The 16975-nt window shown below is 52.0% G+C and overlaps 2 protein-coding genes across 3 annotated transcripts in view; both read right to left on the reverse strand.

Annotated features, from left to right (window-relative positions):
- Positions 1 to 516: 516 nt before the first annotated feature.
- On the reverse strand, positions 517 to 2109 carry ICAM4 (intercellular adhesion molecule 4 (Landsteiner-Wiener blood group)). 2 transcript variants are annotated; one of them, XM_023194250.3, is made up of 3 exons: positions 1568 to 2109; positions 1135 to 1437; positions 517 to 985 (listed from the first exon to the last, which is right to left on the reverse strand). In XM_023194250.3, the coding sequence occupies exons 1-3, from the start codon at positions 1959 to 1961 to the stop codon at positions 867 to 869; spliced, it is 816 nt and encodes a 271-aa protein (XP_023050018.1). In that variant the 5' UTR covers positions 1962 to 2109; the 3' UTR covers positions 517 to 866. The 2 variants fall into 2 exon arrangements, with proteins under 2 accessions (XP_023050018.1, XP_023050017.2); XM_023194249.3 differs by having other exon boundaries at positions 682 to 985; positions 1135 to 1396.
- A 245-nt stretch (positions 2110 to 2354) lies between these two features.
- The window catches only part of ICAM1 (intercellular adhesion molecule 1), a 21714-nt gene continuing 7093 nt past the window's right edge, over positions 2355 to 16975 (reverse strand). Inside the window, exons 2-7 of the mRNA XM_026455578.2 lie at positions 14995 to 15258; positions 5183 to 5488; positions 4654 to 4941; positions 4317 to 4571; positions 3948 to 4193; positions 2355 to 3861 (exon numbers count right to left, since the gene is read on the reverse strand). Coding sequence (XP_026311363.1) covers positions 3689 to 3861; positions 3948 to 4193; positions 4317 to 4571; positions 4654 to 4941; positions 5183 to 5488; positions 14995 to 15258 — 1532 coding nt within the window. The 3' untranslated portion in view covers positions 2355 to 3688. The remainder of the gene's footprint in view (positions 3862 to 3947; positions 4194 to 4316; positions 4572 to 4653; positions 4942 to 5182; positions 5489 to 14994; positions 15259 to 16975) is intronic.

Here is a 16975-nt window from a genome sequence, read left to right on the forward strand (position 1 = left end):
TCCCCTCCCCACCATTCGTGGTCTCACCCCAGCGTGGTAAGTTATTTTGGAGATGAGTTCTCGCTCCACAGTTGTTTGGCCTCCAGGAAAGCACAGGGTCTGAAGGTGGGGCTAGGATAGGAAACTTAACATCCAATCAGAGCTGCCGCGTGGTGGCGGCGGGGCCAATCAGGAAAGCCATACCATGAACCCCACCCTGCCCCTGCCTGTGGCCCTCCCGGACCCGCGCTGATCCCACTCGATGATGCCAGCAGAAGGAGAGGTTTCTGTGATACCTGCTAGGGATACACAAAGTCTGGGGCTTCGGGACCCCAGGTGGGCCCTGAGTGAGGAAACCTCAGGTGCCCCCAGGGAGACAAGGAACTTGGAGAAAGTGATCGCAAAAAAAAAAAAAAAAAAAAAGTTCTTCGAAGAATGGCAGTAATGCGGACCCCTAGGTCACAGGACAGAGGCTGGTTAAGGAAGTAATGATTCTGGAGGGTTCCCCCGCCAATATTTATTTTTATTTTTATTTTATTTTTGGAGATAGGGTCTTGCTCTGTACCCCAGGCTGGAGTGCAGTGGTACCATCAAGGCTCACTGCAACCTCGACTTTCAGGGCTCAAGCGATCCTCCCAACTCAGCCTCCCGGGTAGCTGGGACTACAGGTGCTGGCCACCATACCCGGCTAATTTTTGTATTTTTTGCGTAGACGGGGTCTCACTATGTTGTCCAGGCTGGTCTCAAACTCCTGGGCTCAAGCGATTCTCCTGCCTCGGCCTCCCAAAGTGCTGGGATTGCAGGCGTCAGCCACCATGTCTGGCCTATTCCCCAAATAGTTCCATATTCCTCTTTTGTCTTGTTCAGCCGGCATAGAACACCGCCCTTTACGCCTGGGACTTCATAGGTAGGCACTTGCACAGGTACACAGAGCCCACAGCGAGGAGGATTCCCACAAGGGCAGCGATGGAACCGGAGGCCGAAGCTGTGGGCGCGGGGCTCCAAGCTGGGAGAGCAGGAGGCGAGAATTAGGAACGGAACACAGGGAGGTCTGTCGACCCGCGTGGAGCTCACACTTGGTCTGTGCGCCCTCTCGGGGTCCTAACTCTCTCTGCCCCCTTCCTCCTAGTCCCCAGGGTTACAGGGGTGCCTTACCCAGCATCAGTGTAATGGGTGCCGAGCTGTTGCGGACCACCAGGCCTTCCAGATTGAGGCGCGTGTGGCAGATCACGGGCTGCCAGAAGTCGCGGGGTCCAGCAGGAAACTCGTAGGTCAAGGTCACGTTGGCCAGATCCTGGCGAGTGTAGCGCTCTAGACTTTCGGAATAGATGACCCGGCCGCCAAGCCTCAGGGTCACCACCAAGTAGCCCACCGGGAACACGTGCGTCACGTGGCAGCGCAAAGTGTATTTCCTGCCCTTTAAGATCGGAGGCTCCAAAATCACGCTGTGGGGTGGTTCTAAGGCAAGGCGGAGCCTCTGCGTGAAGTCCGCGGGCGCTCCCTAAAGAGCCGACTGTCAACTACCCTCCCCCCACCTCTTCCAGCCCCCTCCCCTCACCCCAGCCAGGACTGAGCCCCTGTCCCTCACTGTAGGCGGTGATCCTGGTGACGGCCCAGCGTGTTTTTCCTGCGCAGGTGACGAGGCAGTGCGCGTGGGAGCTGAAGGCCCTCACGTCGAGCAGCTGGTAATATACCCAACCCGGCCCTCTGAGCGTCTCGCCCTGCCGCAGCCGAGTGCGGAGGCTGGAATTCTGCGGCTGGGGACAGCTGTTGCTGCAATTGAGCCACACTTCCCTCCCCGGCGGCACAGCCACAAACTCCGGGCTCATGCGCACCCAGAAGGGCACTGAGGTCCCCGAGGGCGCGAGAGGGCTACCCTTGGGGCCTTGAGCCCGCTTAATCCGGCGTCCCAGCGCGCACCCAACTCCCGGGTAGGCGGCCGCCAAAAAAAGCAGCAGCGACAGGGGGAACAGCGACCCCATGGCAAAAAGCCCGGACTAAGGGGCCGGCGCCAGAGAGCCAGGGCCGGCTCTAGAGATAAGGAGGCCCGCAGCCCCGCTTCCTCGACTCCACCCTAGAGAGAGAGGGGAGGCCCCAACGGAGGGCCGGGGAGTCCTGCAAAAATTCCCCTCCCCGGGTCAAGAATGAGATTCCAGGCCTCACTGGAAACCAAATGTTTTTTTCTGGAGAGGAGTCTTTAGTTTTCACTAGAGACCAGAAGGTCATAGAAAGTCCCAGATTTGGACCAGAACCTCAGGGTATGGCCATCCACCCACAATGTTTTCTTGGGGGAGGAAGTGGGAGGATCTGGCTGTGGCTGCTTAGAAAGAACTCCAGCTGGATGTGACACCTCCCCTCAACTCACACAAGGCTGAGGCAGATGAGAAAGCTTTATTAACACAAAGGAAGTCCGGGCAATGTTGCGAGACTCTGTCTCTTAAAAAAAAAAAAATCAAATTTGCCTTGTGTGGTGGTGTGAGCCTATGGTCCCAGCTACTCAGGAGGCTGAGATGGGAGGATCACTTGAGCCCAGGAGGTCAAGGCTGCAGTGAACTATGATTGCACTACTGCACTCCAGCCTGGGTGACAGAGGGAGACCTTGTCTACACACATACAGACACACACACACACACACACACACACGCATGAGGCTTCCAAAGCTGGGAGAGAGTCCTCCAATGCCTTGGCCCCCTCCCCACTGCTTGCAGGACCCTCATCACTGCAGGAAACTGGAGCTGCATAGTGCAAGCTCCCAGTGAAATGCAAACAGGACAAGAGGACAAGGCATAGGTTGGGCATAGTCCCCGGGCACTCATGTCCAGGAATGACCACTGAGCGTCACTGTGAACACTGGCAGAAATGTATGTGGGTGGGGAGGTGGCTAACAAAGGTGTCATTTTGGGGGGAAGGGAGGAATAAGGCCTTACTGGGTAATCCCTGAACCTGTAACCACTACTAGTCTATACAGTGCTTTTGTGCGGATAGAAAAATCACTCCTTCTGGGGAAAGGCAGGTTGGCCAATGAGAAGTCCCAGCCCCATTTGATCTTTTTGCCAGGCACCCTCCTGCAGTGTACAACCTGTACAACTGTACCTGGTGACCTTGAATGTGATTAGGACTGGGAGCTCCCTGAGGCCAGAGACCTATGTTCATTTAGGCTACATAAAAGACACTCAATAAATAGCTGGTAAAATAACAAATGAATAAATACATATCATCAAGGGTTGGGGTCAGTAGACAGCAGTGCCCAAGCTGGCATCCATCAGGAAGTGTGGGCCTTTGTGTTTTGATGCTACACGTGTCTGTGGAGGGTCACTTCTTCCGTAAGTCTGTGGGGTCTCAGCATACCCAATAGGCAGCAAGTTTCAGCATTTCCCGGCTGTATGTCCTCATGGTGGGGGTATGTCTCCCCCACCACTTCCCCTGTCATCAGGCTAGACTTTGACATCCATCAATCAGGTCTTGAGTCTTGCTCCTTTCTCTTGGCTTAGTCATGTGACTACAGATCAGATGCGTGGCCTAGTGTTTTAGGTGTGCAGGTACCATGGCCCCAAATGCTGTCTGCATCTGACTGAGGACAATGCCTGTCGTCTGGCATCCCGGGGCCGGTGGGTGTAGCTGCATGGCATACATTTTCTACTCTGTTCAGTGTGGCACCACTGCCACCGATATGGGAGGACCAAGGAAGAGGCCCTGTCCTGGGATAGGTTCAGGGAGGCGTGGCTTGCGTGTTTGGTTTCATGGGGATGCCGTTTTGAGCCTGCTGTAGTCTGTATTTCCTGATCTTCCGCTGGCGGTTATAGAGGTACGTGGCGACACCTGCAATACCCAGGATGACTGCGGCTGCTACCACAATGATGATGACCATTTCATACTGGGGGGCTGTGGGGAGGATACAACGGGGGGTGAGGATTGCATTGAGTTCATGGCCCCTTCCCCCACCCAGCTCTGCACGCCGGCTCACTCACAGAGCACATTCACGGTCACCTCGCGGGTGACCTCCCCTCGAGTGCTCCTGGCCTGACAGAGGTAGGTGCCCTCAAGATCCCGAGTGACAGTCACTGATTTCCCAATGGGCAGTGGGAAAGTGCCATCCTTTAGACACTTGAGCTGGGGCAAGGGGTTCCCCCAAGCCTGGCACATTGGAGTCTGCTGGGAATTTTCTGGCCACGTCCAGTTTCCCGGACAATCCTTCTCGTCCAGTCGGGGTCCATCTGGAAAAACACAACAAGATGACATGGAGGTGGGTAGGGGCAGGACTTGGAGGGCAAGACCTGATGGGACTTCAGGGATTGGGCCTTGGGGGATAGGGGTCATTGACCAGCAGCCCCACTCACACAGGACACGGAGCTCCCGGGTCTGGTTCTTGTGTACAAGCTGGCCGGCCACCTCCAGGGTTGCAGAGCAGGAGAAGCTGCGCCCGTTGTCCTCTGGGGTGGCTTTCAGCAGGAACTCGGCCCTCGGGCCCGGTGGCTGGGCTGGAACCCCATTCAGCGTCACCTTGGCTGTAGAGTGGGCCTCACACTTCACTGTCACCTCAGTCCCTTCTGAGACCTCTGGCTCGGTCAGAATCATGTTGGGCGCGGGAAAGCCTGCGATGAGCACACAGTGAGCCCCGCCCCGGGTTCAGGTCACACCCCCGAGAAGCCCCGCTCCGCCCCTGCCCCTTCTTACTGTAGATGGTCACCGTCTGCCGCGTCTCCTGGGTCTGGGTCCCCAGCATTACTGAACACAACAGCCGCTGGGTGCCCTCCTCCTCTGCGGTCACCTTGACTGAGGCCTTGGCCGAGAGGGAGTTGATGCCATAGGTGATTGTGGGGTTCAACTTCTGGTCCCCCAGTGCCAGGTAGACCTGAGCCTCTGAGACTGGGAACAGCCCGTCCAGGGAACAGACCACAGTCCCCTGCGTGTCCACCTCTAGGACCTGGGGGCTGACAAGTTGTGGGGGCGTCGCTGGCAGGTCTAGGGAGAGAGGGAAGGTGTGAGCAGACAGGGATGGATATCCTGAAGCCCTTCTCGGGCATTTCATTCCCCTCCTGCAAGATCCTCTTCCAGGGTGACTCAGCAGCCTAGGTTACATATGCCTAGAACACATGCATGCCTTAGCCAGGGCCACACCCGTCAAAAGATCCTGCGGCCACAGGCACCCCATTGCAGGATACCCCACCTCCACCCTCTCCCTGCTGGCTTCTTCGATCCTCACCAAAGGTTTGGAGCTGGTGAGGAGCCGAGGTGTTCTCAAACAGCCCCAGCCCATCGGGCCGAAGGTCCAGTTCAGTGCGGCACGAGAAATTGGCTCCGTGGTCATCTCTGCTCACGGGCACCGTGGTCGTGACCTCGGCGGGCTCCCCCACCGCTGACTGCCGACTCAGCTCCTTCTCCCCACGGAGCAGCACCACAGTGAGGTTGGCCCGGGGTGCCCCACCCTCCACCTGGCAGCGTAGGGTAAGGTTCTTGCCCACCGGCTGCCAAGAAGGAAGGGGTGCCAGTTCCACCCGTTCTGGAGTCCCTGCAGGAAAACAGAGGTGGGGGTGTCTGGTGAACTGGACCTTGCTGCCTGCCTAACAGACAACCCGTACCTGCCTGGGAGCCCCACCTCTTCGGTATCTCCCCCAAACACTCCCAGGCACCTAAGCAGATAGGAATGTCAAGATCTTCAGTGAAAGCTGGTAAGAGGGACCCGAGTGTTTGTGAAGGGGATCAAAAAATTCCTTATTCATGACAGCAGCATCTTAGAGTGAAAAGTGGAAAAGAACTTCAAAGTCAATTGCTAGGTGTCTGGTCAAATAAATTCAGCAGCCCAATGCGCTAGACTGGGTAAACAGTAGCTCGATCTTGGCTCACTGCAACCTCCGCCTCTGGGGTTCAGGCAATTCTCCTGCTTCAGCCTCCTGAGTAGCTTAGATTTACAGGCACATACCACCATAACTGGTTAATTTTTGTATTTTTATTTTTAATCAATTAATTAATTTTTTAAACTGAGTCTCCTGTCGCCCAGGCTGGAGGGCGATAGCGCAGTCTTGGCTCACTGCAACCTCTGCCTCCTGGGTTCAAGCGATTCTCCTGCCTCAGCCTCCTGAGTAGCTGGGATTACAGATATGCGCCACCACACCCAGCTAATTTTTGTATTTTTAGTAGAAACAGGGTTTCGGCATGTTGCCCAGGCTGGTCTCCAATTCCTGACCTCAAGTGATCTGCCCACCCTGGCCTCCCAAAGTGCTGGGATTACAGGTGAGAGCAAATACACCTGGCCTAGACATTATTTAAAACAAAACAAAACAAAACAAAAAACCTGTTAGCCAGGTGTGGTGGCTCAGGCCATAATCCTAGCACTTTGTGAGGCCAAGGCAAGAGGCTCACTTGAAGCCAGGAGTTCAAGACAAGCCTGGGCAACATAGGGAGACCCCCATCTCAAAGAAAAATAAAAAATAAACAGGTTGGCAGGGCGTGTTGGCTCATGCCTTTAATCCCAGAATTTTGGGAGGCCAAGGCGGGTGGATCACGAGGCCAGGAGTTCGAGACCAGACTGACCAACATAGTGAAACCCCGTCTCTACTAAAAATACACAAATTAGCCGGGCATGGTGGTATATGCCTGTAGTCTCAGCTACTCGGGAGGCTGAGGCAGGAGAATCGCTTGAACCTGGGAGGTGGAGGTTGCAGTGAGCTGAGATTGTGCCACTGCACTCCAGCTTAGGTGACAGAGCGAGACTCCATCTCAAAATAAATGAATCAATGAATGGTTAACTGGGTGTGGTGGTACACACCTGTAGTCCCTGCTACTTGGGAGGCTGAGGCAGGAAGCTCACTTGAGCCCAGGAGTTTAAGGCTACAGTGAGCTGTGATCATGCCACTGTACTTTAGCCTGGGAAAGAAAAACCCCATTTCTATTAAAAAAAAAAAAAGTCATGAATGACAGAGCCTAACAACAAAAAGGCTGTGCGTGGTGGCTCATGCCTATAATCTCAACACTTTGGGAAACCGAGGCAGGCAATCACCTGAGGTTAGGAGTTCAAGACCAGCCTGGCCAACATGGTGAAACCCCGTCTCTACTAAAAATACAAAAATTAGCCAGGTGTGGTGTTGTGTGCCTGTAATCCCAGCTACCTGGGAGGCTGAGGTGAAAGGATCACTTGAGCCCAGGAGGCAGAGATTGCAGTGAACCAAGATCTCGCCACTGCACTCTGGACTGGGTGACATGGTGAGATTCTCTTTCAGAAAAAAAAAAAAAAAAAAAGCATCAGGACCCGGGGGTCCTGCATTTGATATCCAGTCTTGCTTCTTTGCTGTGGGTAAGTGACTTTGTCTCTCTCAACCTCAGTTTCCTTAACTGTAAAATAGGGTTATTAGAGGTGGGACTATTATGAATTCACTTAAGAGGTAGATAGAGTCGCTGTATATAAGCAGGAGGTTTCATTTTTAGAGTGATGGAAATATTTTAAGATTAGATTGTAGTCATGGTTGTTTGTACAAGTCATTGAATTGTATGCTTAAAAGGGATGAATGTTATGGTATTCTAAATCATATCTCAAGAAAGCAAGGCTGGAGCATGGTGGCTCACACCTGTAATCCCAGTACTTTGGGAGGCCAAGGCAGGATCATTTCAGGCCAGGAGTTCAAGGCTAGCTTGGGCAACATTGCAAGACCTCATTTCTCAAAAAAAAATAAAAAATAAAAAACAAGCTGTGCTTCAGCCAGGCGTGGTGGCTCATGCCTGTAATCCCAGCACTTTGGGAGGCCAGAGAGGATGGATCACCTGAAGTCAGGAGTTCAAGACCAGCCTGGCCAGGCCAGGCGTGGTGGCTCACGCCTGTAATCCCAACTCTTTGGGAGGCCAAGGTGGGCGGATCACGAGGTCAGGAAATCAAGACCATCCTGGCTAACACGGTGAAACCCCATCTCTACTAAAAATACAAAAAATTAGCTGGGCATGGTGGTGGGCACCTGTAGTCCCAGCTACTTGGGAGGGTGAGACAGGAGAATGGCGTGAAGCTGGGAAGGGGAGCTTGCAGTGGGCTGAGATCACGCCACTGTACTCCAGCCTGGGCGACAGAGCGAGACTCCGTCTCAAAAGAAAAAGGTCACACAGTGGCTCATGCCTGTAATCCCAGCACTTTGGGAGGCTGAGGCGGGTGGATCACCTGAGGTCGGGAGTTTGAGACCAGCCTGACCAAAATGGAGAAACCCCATCTCTACTAAAACTACAAAGTTAGCCTTGCGTGGTGGCGCATGCCTGTAATCCCAGCTACTCAGGAGGCTGAGGCAGGAGAATTGCTTGAACCTGGGGGGCGGAGGTTGTGGTGAGCTAAGATCGTGGCATCGCACTCCAGCCTGGGCAACAAGGGCGAAACTCCGTCTCAAAACAAACACACACAAAAAAAAAAAAAACCAAAAAAAACAAAAAACAAGCTGGGCTTTCTGGTGGCCCACACCTGTAGTCCCAGCTACTCAGGAGGCTAAGGATGGGAGGAGAATTTCTTGAACCTGGGAGTTGGAGGCTGCAGTCAGCTATGATTGTACCACTGCACTCCAGCCTGCGTGACAAAGTGAGACCCTGTGTCTAAAAATAAAACAGAAAGCTGTTAAAAAAAAAAAAAAAAAAATATATATATATATAGTCAAGAAAACTCTGACCTCCAGCTCTTCTTTCTTACCACCTGCTACAGACTCTTAGAGAACTTGAGGTACCCTCAAACCTCAGCCCCTAGAGGAAACCCAGCTCAGCTGCCTGGTGCAGAGGAGAGGGAGTCTCTCCCGCTCTCACCTCTCTTGACTCTGACCTTCAGTCCTTTACCAAATCCCGGTCACTGAAGTATTCAAATACTTGTCTGTCCTTCCCTTCTTGGATACGGTCACTGCCCACAACATGGGCTGCGTGGACAAGGACCATAGCCAACTGCTGTTTGGCTTCCGGTAAATCCAGCCTTCAGCTATCTAATCCCTGGCCTGCTCACAAACTCTCCAAGACTCCCTATCACCCCGAGAAGGAAAGTCCCAACTCCTCCACCTGGCATTGAAGGCACTGCCAACCTCACCCCTCCTCCCATCAATCAACTTTTTTTTTTTAGGGGTAGGGTCTCTCTCTGTCATCCGGGCTGGAATGCAGTGGCGCAATCACAGCTGACTGTAACCTCACATTCCTGGGCTGGACCAGGCTCAGTGGCTCACACCTGTAATCCCAGCACTTTGGGAAGCCGAGGCAGGAGGATCACTTGAGGTCAGGCGTTCAAGAGTAGCCTGGCTAACATGGTAAAACCCTATCTCTGCTAAAAATACAAAAAAATTAGCTGGGCACGATGGTGGGCACCTGTAATCCCAGCAACTCGGGAGGCTGAGGCAGGAGAATCGGTTGAACCCAGGAGGCAGAGGCTGCGGTGAGCCAAGATGGCACCATTGCACTCCAGCCTGAGCGACAGAGAGACTCCATCTCAAAAAAAAAACAAAAACAAAAAAATACCTGGGCTCAAATGATCCTCCCACTTGAGCCTCCAGAGTAGTTGCGAGTACAAGCATATGCCACTGTACCCTGCTAATTTTTTTATTTTTTCTTAGAGACAGGGTCTCGCTATGTTGCCCAGGCTGGTCTCGAACTCCTGGGCTCAATCAATCCTCTTGCTTTGGCCTCCCAAAGCGCTGGGATTACAGGTGTGAACCACTGCACCTGGCCCACACCAACCTACCTCCTCCTCCTCCTGCCCCCATCAAGATTCCTCCCTGCTCCAAACTTTTGCCCAGGCTGTTCCCCCTGTCCAGAATGCCTGTCTTTATGAACTCCTACACATCCTTCAAAGCCCAGCTAGTGGTCACCTCCTCTAGGAATTACACCTCTGACCTTTTTGGAGAAGATTGAGCCATGCAGGGAGGCTTCTTTATGTTTACACCAGGGGTGGCTCAAGACTAAGCTAGAGTCTCTCTCAGGTAACACCCTCCCACACACCTTTTACTCCTTTGCTACCTGTGCCAGCCATCTGCTCCATTTCACAGAGGTAAAAACTCAGGCAAAGCGGGGCACCCACAGTCATAGAGGGAGAAATGTGGCAGAGCCAGGTCTCAAACCTGGAATTCTATGCTCTCAGCTATCAGGCAGAGGCGGGAGCGGTGGCTCAAGACTGTAATCCCAGCACTTTGGGAGGCTGAGGTGGGTGGATCACCAGAGATCTGGAATTCGAGACCAGTCTGGTCAACTTGGTGAAACCCTGTCTCTACTAAAAATACAAAAATTAGCCAGGCATGGTGGCGGGTGCCTGTAATCCCAGCTACTAGAGAGGATGAGGCAGGAGAATTGCGTGAACCTGGGAGATGGAGGTTGCAGTGATCCAGCTTGGGCAACAGAGCAAGACTCTGTCTCAAAAAAAAAAAAAAAAAAAGAAAAGAAAAAGAAAAACACCTATCAGGCAGAGGTGCAGAAAAGACCTTCAGAGAGGTTTCCCTGGGGTTTCAGAAGCTGCTTGAAATGTTCAGGGACTTCCCTCACCTGGGAAGGTCAGCATCTGCTCACCCACCCTCCAAATCAGAAGCAAAGCTGATCATTTACCCAGAGGCTTCCTTGTCCTGACACAATGATAGAACGTCCTTTGTCCCTCACCGTGTCATTTTTCCCATCAGAGGAGGTCTCACCTGACTGCAAGGTGAACACAGAAGCCATGTCCCCCATAGTGTTAAAGGCCTTGCTAGGACTGGAACCCAAGGCTAATCCCAAAGCCACTTGGCCAGTTTTCATTTTTTAGAGACAGGGTCTCTCTCAGTCACCCAGGCTGGAGTGCAGTGGTGTCATCACGGCTCACTGCAGCCTGGACATCCCAGGCTCAGGCGATCCTCCCACCTCAGCCTCCTGAGTATCTGGGACTACAAGTATGCCACCCACGCTTGGCTAGGTTTTTTATTTTTTGTAGATATGGGGTCTTGCTGTGTTGCCCAGGCTGGTGTCCAACTCCTGGCCTCCAAGCGATCCTCCTACTTCAGCCTCCTAAATCGCTGGGATTGTAGGCATATAGAGCCACTGTGCCTGGCCTGCCCAGTGCTCTTCTGTTTTTTCTTCTTTGATTTTGTTTTGTTTTCATTTGAATTCCTTATTTTGGCCTTGGTAACTCATTCCCACCATTCAAAGTCCCCAAAGTAGGAAGAATGCAAAGAGAATTCTCAGCTGGGCGCGGTGGCTCACGCCTGTAATCCCAGCCTTTGGGAGGTCGAGGCGGGCAGATCACAAGGTCAGGAGATCAAGACCAGCCTGGCCAACATGATGAAACCCCGTCTCTACTAAAAATACAAAAATTAGCCGGACATGGTTGTGGGCGCCTGTAATTCCAGCTACTTGGGAGGCTGAGGCAGGAGAATCGCTTGAACCCAGGAGGGAGAGGTTGCAGTGAGCCGAGATGGCGTCATTGCACTCCAGGCTGGGGACACGGCAAGACTCCATCTCAAAAAGACAACAACAACAAAAAAGAATTCTCGGTTAGGTGCAGTGGCTCACGTTGTAATCCCACCACTTTGGGAGGCCGAGGCGGGCGGATCACCTGAGGTTGGGGTTCGAGACCAGCCTGATCAACATGGAGAAACCCTGTCTCTACTAAAAATACAAAATTTGCCAGGCATGGTGGCTTGTGCCTATAATCCCAGCTACTCGGGAGGCTGGGACAGGAGAATCACTTAAACTCGGGAGGCGGGGGTTGCAGTGAGCAGAGATCGTGCCATTGCACTCCAGCCTGGGCAACAAGAGTGAAACTCTGTCTCAAAAAAAAAAAAAAAAAAAATGGAATTCTCCACACCCAAGCCCTCTCCCACAGCCTCCCAGCCTCTCTTCTCAGAGCCAACTAATATTGTCATTTCTCCCACTTCCTTTTAGGACTATTTTATACATAAATACAGCCTCCCCGAAACTGCCCCTCTGCCACTCCCTAATGTCAGGGTGGCATGGCATTCATATTCAACATACCTTCTTTCATTTCTTTTTTTTTTTTGAGACGGAGTTTCGCTCTTCTTGCCCAAGCTGGAGTGCAATGGCGCAATCTCGGCTCACCGCAACCTCTGCCTCCCAGGTTCAAGAGATTCTCCTGCCTCAGTCTCCCAAGTACCTGGGATTACAGGTATGCGCCACCATGCCTGGCTAATTTTTTTTTGTATTTTTAGTAGAGACGGGGTTTCTCCATGTTGGTCAGGCTGGTCTCGAACTACTGACCTCAGGTGATCCGCCCATCTCAGCCTCCCAGAGTGCTGGGATTACAGGCATGAGCCACTGCGCCCAGCCACCTTCTTTCATTTTGACTTTACAATACACCCCAGAGCTTCTTCTTTTTCAGTTCACAGTAACTTCCTGATTCTTCTACACGGTCGGTCGCATGCTATTCTGTGGTATGGCCAAGCCACGCTTTCTCTCTCTAGCCTTTCCCATTTGCCCTTTGTACAAAGTGGCAGTGAATAAGGCCATAACTCCCACCACTTCCCTTGTAGGTAGGGACACCTATAGACCTCTTTCCGGGACTGGGTTTTTTGTTTTGTTTTTTTTTTTCTGTTTTTTTTTTTTTGTTTTGTTTTTGAGACAGGGTCTCACTCTGTCTTCCATGCTGGAGTGCAGTGGCATGATCATAGCTCACTGCAGCCTCTGTCTCTCTGGGCTCAGGTGATCCTCCCACCTCAGCCTCATGAGTACCTGGGATTAGACTTATGCCACCATGCCTAGCTAATTTTTTTTTTTTTTTTTTTTGAGACACAGTCTCACTCTGTCACCCAGGCTGGAGTGCAGCGGCATGATCTCGGCTCACTGCAACCTCCGCCTCCTGGGTTCAAGTGATTCTCCTGCTTCAGCCTCCCAGGTATGGACTATAGGCACATTCCACCATGCCTGGCTAATTTTTGTTTTGTTTTGTTTTGAGACGGAGTTTCGCTCTGTCGCCCAGGCTGGAGTGCGGTGGCCGGATCTCGGCTCACTGCAAGCTCTGCCTCCTGGGTTTACGCCATTCTCCTGCCTCAGCCTCCCGAGTAGCTGGGACTACAGGCGCCCGCCACTTTGCCCGGCTAGTTTTTTTGTATTTTTTTTGTAGAGATGGGGTTTCACTGTGTTAGCCAGGATGGTCTCGATCTCCTAACCTCATGATCCGCCCGTCTCGGCCTCTCAAAGTGCTGGGATTATAGGCTTGAGCCACCGCGCCCGGCCTAATTTTTGTATTTTTAGTAGAGATGGGGTTTTGCCATGTTGGCCAGGCTGGTCTCGAACTCCCGACCTCAGGTGATCCACCTGCCTTGGCCTCCGAAAGTGTTGGGATTACAGGCGTGAGCCACTGCGCCCAGCCCATGACATTTTGAGAAATGATGCCCAATTTCCCGCCACAGGGTTGGGCTTATTTACACTCCCAATAGTACTGTCCTAGGACTGCCTACGTTCCCATAGTCTTGCCAGCACAGCTGTTATCAATTCTTTCAGTTGTTGCCAGTATGTGAAAAATGCCATCCCAGGGCTAGTTTTAACTGTTTTTTGTTTTTTTGTTTTTTTTGTTTTGTTTTTTTTTAAATAAAAATGGGGTTTTGCTATGCTGTCCAGGCTGGATTCGAACTCCTAGGATTCGAACCCCTGGGTTCAAGCAATCCTCCCACCACAGCCTCAGGAGCAGCTGGGATTACAGGTGCACACCACGATGCCCAGCAAAATTATTTACTTTTTTTTTTTTCCTGGTAGAAACAGGGTCTCAGCTGGGCTCGGTGGCTCACACCTGTAATCCCACCACTTTAGAAGGCCGAGACGGGCAGATCACGAGGTCAGGAGATTGAGACCATCCTAGCTAACATAGTGAAACCCCGTGTCTACTAAAAATACAAAAAAATTAGCCAGGCAAGGTGGTGGGCGCCCGTAGTCCCAGCTACACGGGAGGTTGAGGCAGAATGGTGTGAACCCGGGAGGCGAGCTTGCAGTGAGCCAAGATCGCGCCACTGCACTCCAGCCTGGGCGACAGAGCGAGACTCCGTCTCAAAAAAAAAAAAAAAAACGGATCTCATTATGTTTCCCAGGCCGGTCTCAAACTCCTGGGCTCAAACCATCCTTCTGCCTCAGCCTCTGGAGTAGCTGGGATTATAGGTACAAGCCACCACACTTGGCTTAATTCGCATCTTATATTAAAGTTTCTGATGCAGGACCTTGTCATATGTTCAAAGAGTGAGGCATAGAGACACGGCATTCTTGAATGTTCAAATGTGCTGAATTCCTGTTGATACTTTTTTTTTGAAATGGAATCTTGCTCTGTCATCCAGACTGGAGTGCAGTGGCTCAGTCGCAGCTCACTGCAATCTCTGCCTCTCGGGTTCAAGCAATTCTCCTGTGTCAGCCTCCCGAGTAGCTGGGATTACAGGCGCATGCCACCATGCCCAGCTGATTTTTGTATTTTTAGTAGAGACAGGGTTTTGCCATGTTGGTGAAACTTAAACTCTCAGTCTTAAACTCCTGATCTCAAGATGATCCGCCAGCCTCAGCCTCCCAAAGTACTGGGATTACAGGTGTGAGCCACCATGCCCAGCCTGTAGATACTTTAATTGTACCCAAAAAAATTCACAAAGGGACTTTCTTTTCTTTTCTTTTTTTTTTTTTTAAGACGGAGTCTCGCTCTGCCGCCCAGGCTGGAGGTGCAGTGACCGGATCTCAGCTCACTGCAAGCTCTGCCTCCTGGGTTTACGCCATTCTCCTGCCTCAGCCTCCCGAGTAGCTGGGACTACAGGCGCCTGCCACCACGCCTGGCTAATTTTTGGTATTTTTTAAGTAGAGACAGGCTTTCACCATGTTAGCCAGGATGGTCTCGATCTCATGACCTTGTGATCCACCCGCCTCGGCCTCCCAAAGTGCTGGGATTACAGGCGTGAGCCACCGCACCCGGCCTAAAGGGACTTTCTAAGGATGTCCCCACCTGCCCTTCAAGGAGCCCCTCCTTGACCCTACCAGCAAGTAACAAAGATCCCCCCAGGCCACTGCAGGTGCCCGTTTACGTCTCTCCCACTCCGGTCTGCCTAGTCCAGCCCTCCGGGCTCAGTTACTCACAGTACACGGTGAGGAAGGTTTTAGCTGATGACTGCCCATCAGGGCAGTTTGAATAGCACATTGGTTGACTATCTTCCTGCACATTGCTCAGTTCATACATCTTCCAGTTGTTTCCACCTGGGAGTATCTCCTTTTTAGGCAACGGAGTCTCCATGCCCAACAAGATGGGCTGGTCACAGGAGGTACTGCAATTCACTACCACGGAGCCTCCCCGGGGCAGGGTGACTTCTGGGGGGACCACAGATGTCTGAGCATTGCCAGGTCCTAGAAGAAACGAGGGAAGAGTTGACAGGCATTACAAATCAGGTTCATCAATGGGAATGCGCGCCCAGCCTGCGCTGGGTGCTGGAGGCACAACCTTAAAAAGACAATACTTTGCCTTCGATGTGGAAGTTAAAGAGAAAATTCATGAGCAGGCCAGCCATGGTGGCTCACGTCTGTAATCCCAGCACTTTGGGAGCCAAGGCAGGCAGATCACTTGAGGTCAGGAATTTGAGATCAGCCTGGCCAACATGGCGAAACCTCGTCTCCACTAAAAATATAAAAATTAGCCAGTCATGGTGGGATGTGCCTGTAGTCCCAGCTATTTGGGAGGCTGAGGCACAAGAATCACTTGAACCCGGGAGGCGGAGGTTACAGTGAGCCAAGATTGTGCCACTGTACTCCAGCCTGAGCAACAGAACGAGGCTCTGGCTCAAAAAAAAAAAAAAAAAAAAATTCTGAGCAAACAAGATAATTAATAACTGATGTTAATATGAGCTTTGACAAAAACAAAACAGGGTGATAGAATAGACAGTGCCTTGGTGACAGGGTAATGTCTCAGCAGAGATCTAAATGATGAGAAAGGGCTGGCTGTCCAGAGAAAAGGGAAGTACGTTCCAGGCAAGTACAGAAGTCCTCGGGCAGGGTGGCTGGAGCTGAGTGAGCAAGGATGAAGCACGGGAGATCAATTAAGGAAGATCCCATGAGCACTGAAGGCCATGCTAAAGATGTGTGCTTTTATTTATTATTATTATTATTTCTGAGATGGAGTCTCGCTTTGTCACTCAGACTGGAGTGCAGTGGCGTGATATCAGCTCACTGCAACCTCCGCCTCCCGGGTTCAAGTGATTCTCCTGCCTCAGCCTCCAGGGTATCTGGGACTAAGGCAAGCACCACCACACCCGGCTAATTTTTGTATTTTTAGTAGAGATGGGGTTTCGCCACGTTGGCCAGGCGGCTTTCAAACTCCGGGCCTCAAGTGATCCGCCCACCTCAGCCTCCCAAAGTGCTGGGATTACAGGCATGAGCCACCGTGCCCGGTCATATGTGTTCTTTATACTTAGGGCAATAGGGAGCCATGGGAGGATTTTAGCCATTGGTTTTTTTTTGTTTTTTTAACAGGTCTCCCTCTGTCACCCAGGCTGGAATATACAGTGGTACAATCATAGCTCACTGTAACCTTGAACTTCTGGGCTCAAGTGATCCTCCCACCTCAGCCTCCCAAGTAGCTGGGACTACAGGACACCACCATACCTGGCTAATATTTGAAAAACATTTTTGTAGACATGGGGTCTCACTATATTGCTAAGGCTGATCTCAAACTCTTGGCCTCAAGCGATCCTCCCACCTCAGCCTCCCAAAATGCCAGGATTACAGGTGTGAGTCACTGTGTCCAACCAGATTTTAACGTGAAGTCGGTGCCCTCTTCCCTCCCAAGAAGTAAGATGGAGAGAGTCAGCCCTCCAGGAATCAGACTGGCTCCTCACTCCCTGAGACATGTAGCTTCCCCCTCTTTGGGCCTCAATTTCCCCATCTGTAAGGTGGGTGAGTATAGCCACCCTGTTCCTTGCTAATACAAGTAACTCAGCACAGGGTGGGTAGCAACTGGCTACCTTGCAGGTAAGTCCAGGTAAGAAAGGGGCTGCCGGGTGTGGTGGCTCACACCTGTAATCCCAGCACTTTGGGAGGCCGAGGCGGGCGGATCACGAGGTCAGGAGAT

The sequence above is a fragment of the Piliocolobus tephrosceles genome, chromosome 21 (genome assembly GCF_002776525.5).
Source record: "Piliocolobus tephrosceles isolate RC106 chromosome 21, ASM277652v3, whole genome shotgun sequence".
Classification (NCBI taxonomy): domain Eukaryota; kingdom Metazoa; phylum Chordata; class Mammalia; order Primates; family Cercopithecidae; genus Piliocolobus; species Piliocolobus tephrosceles.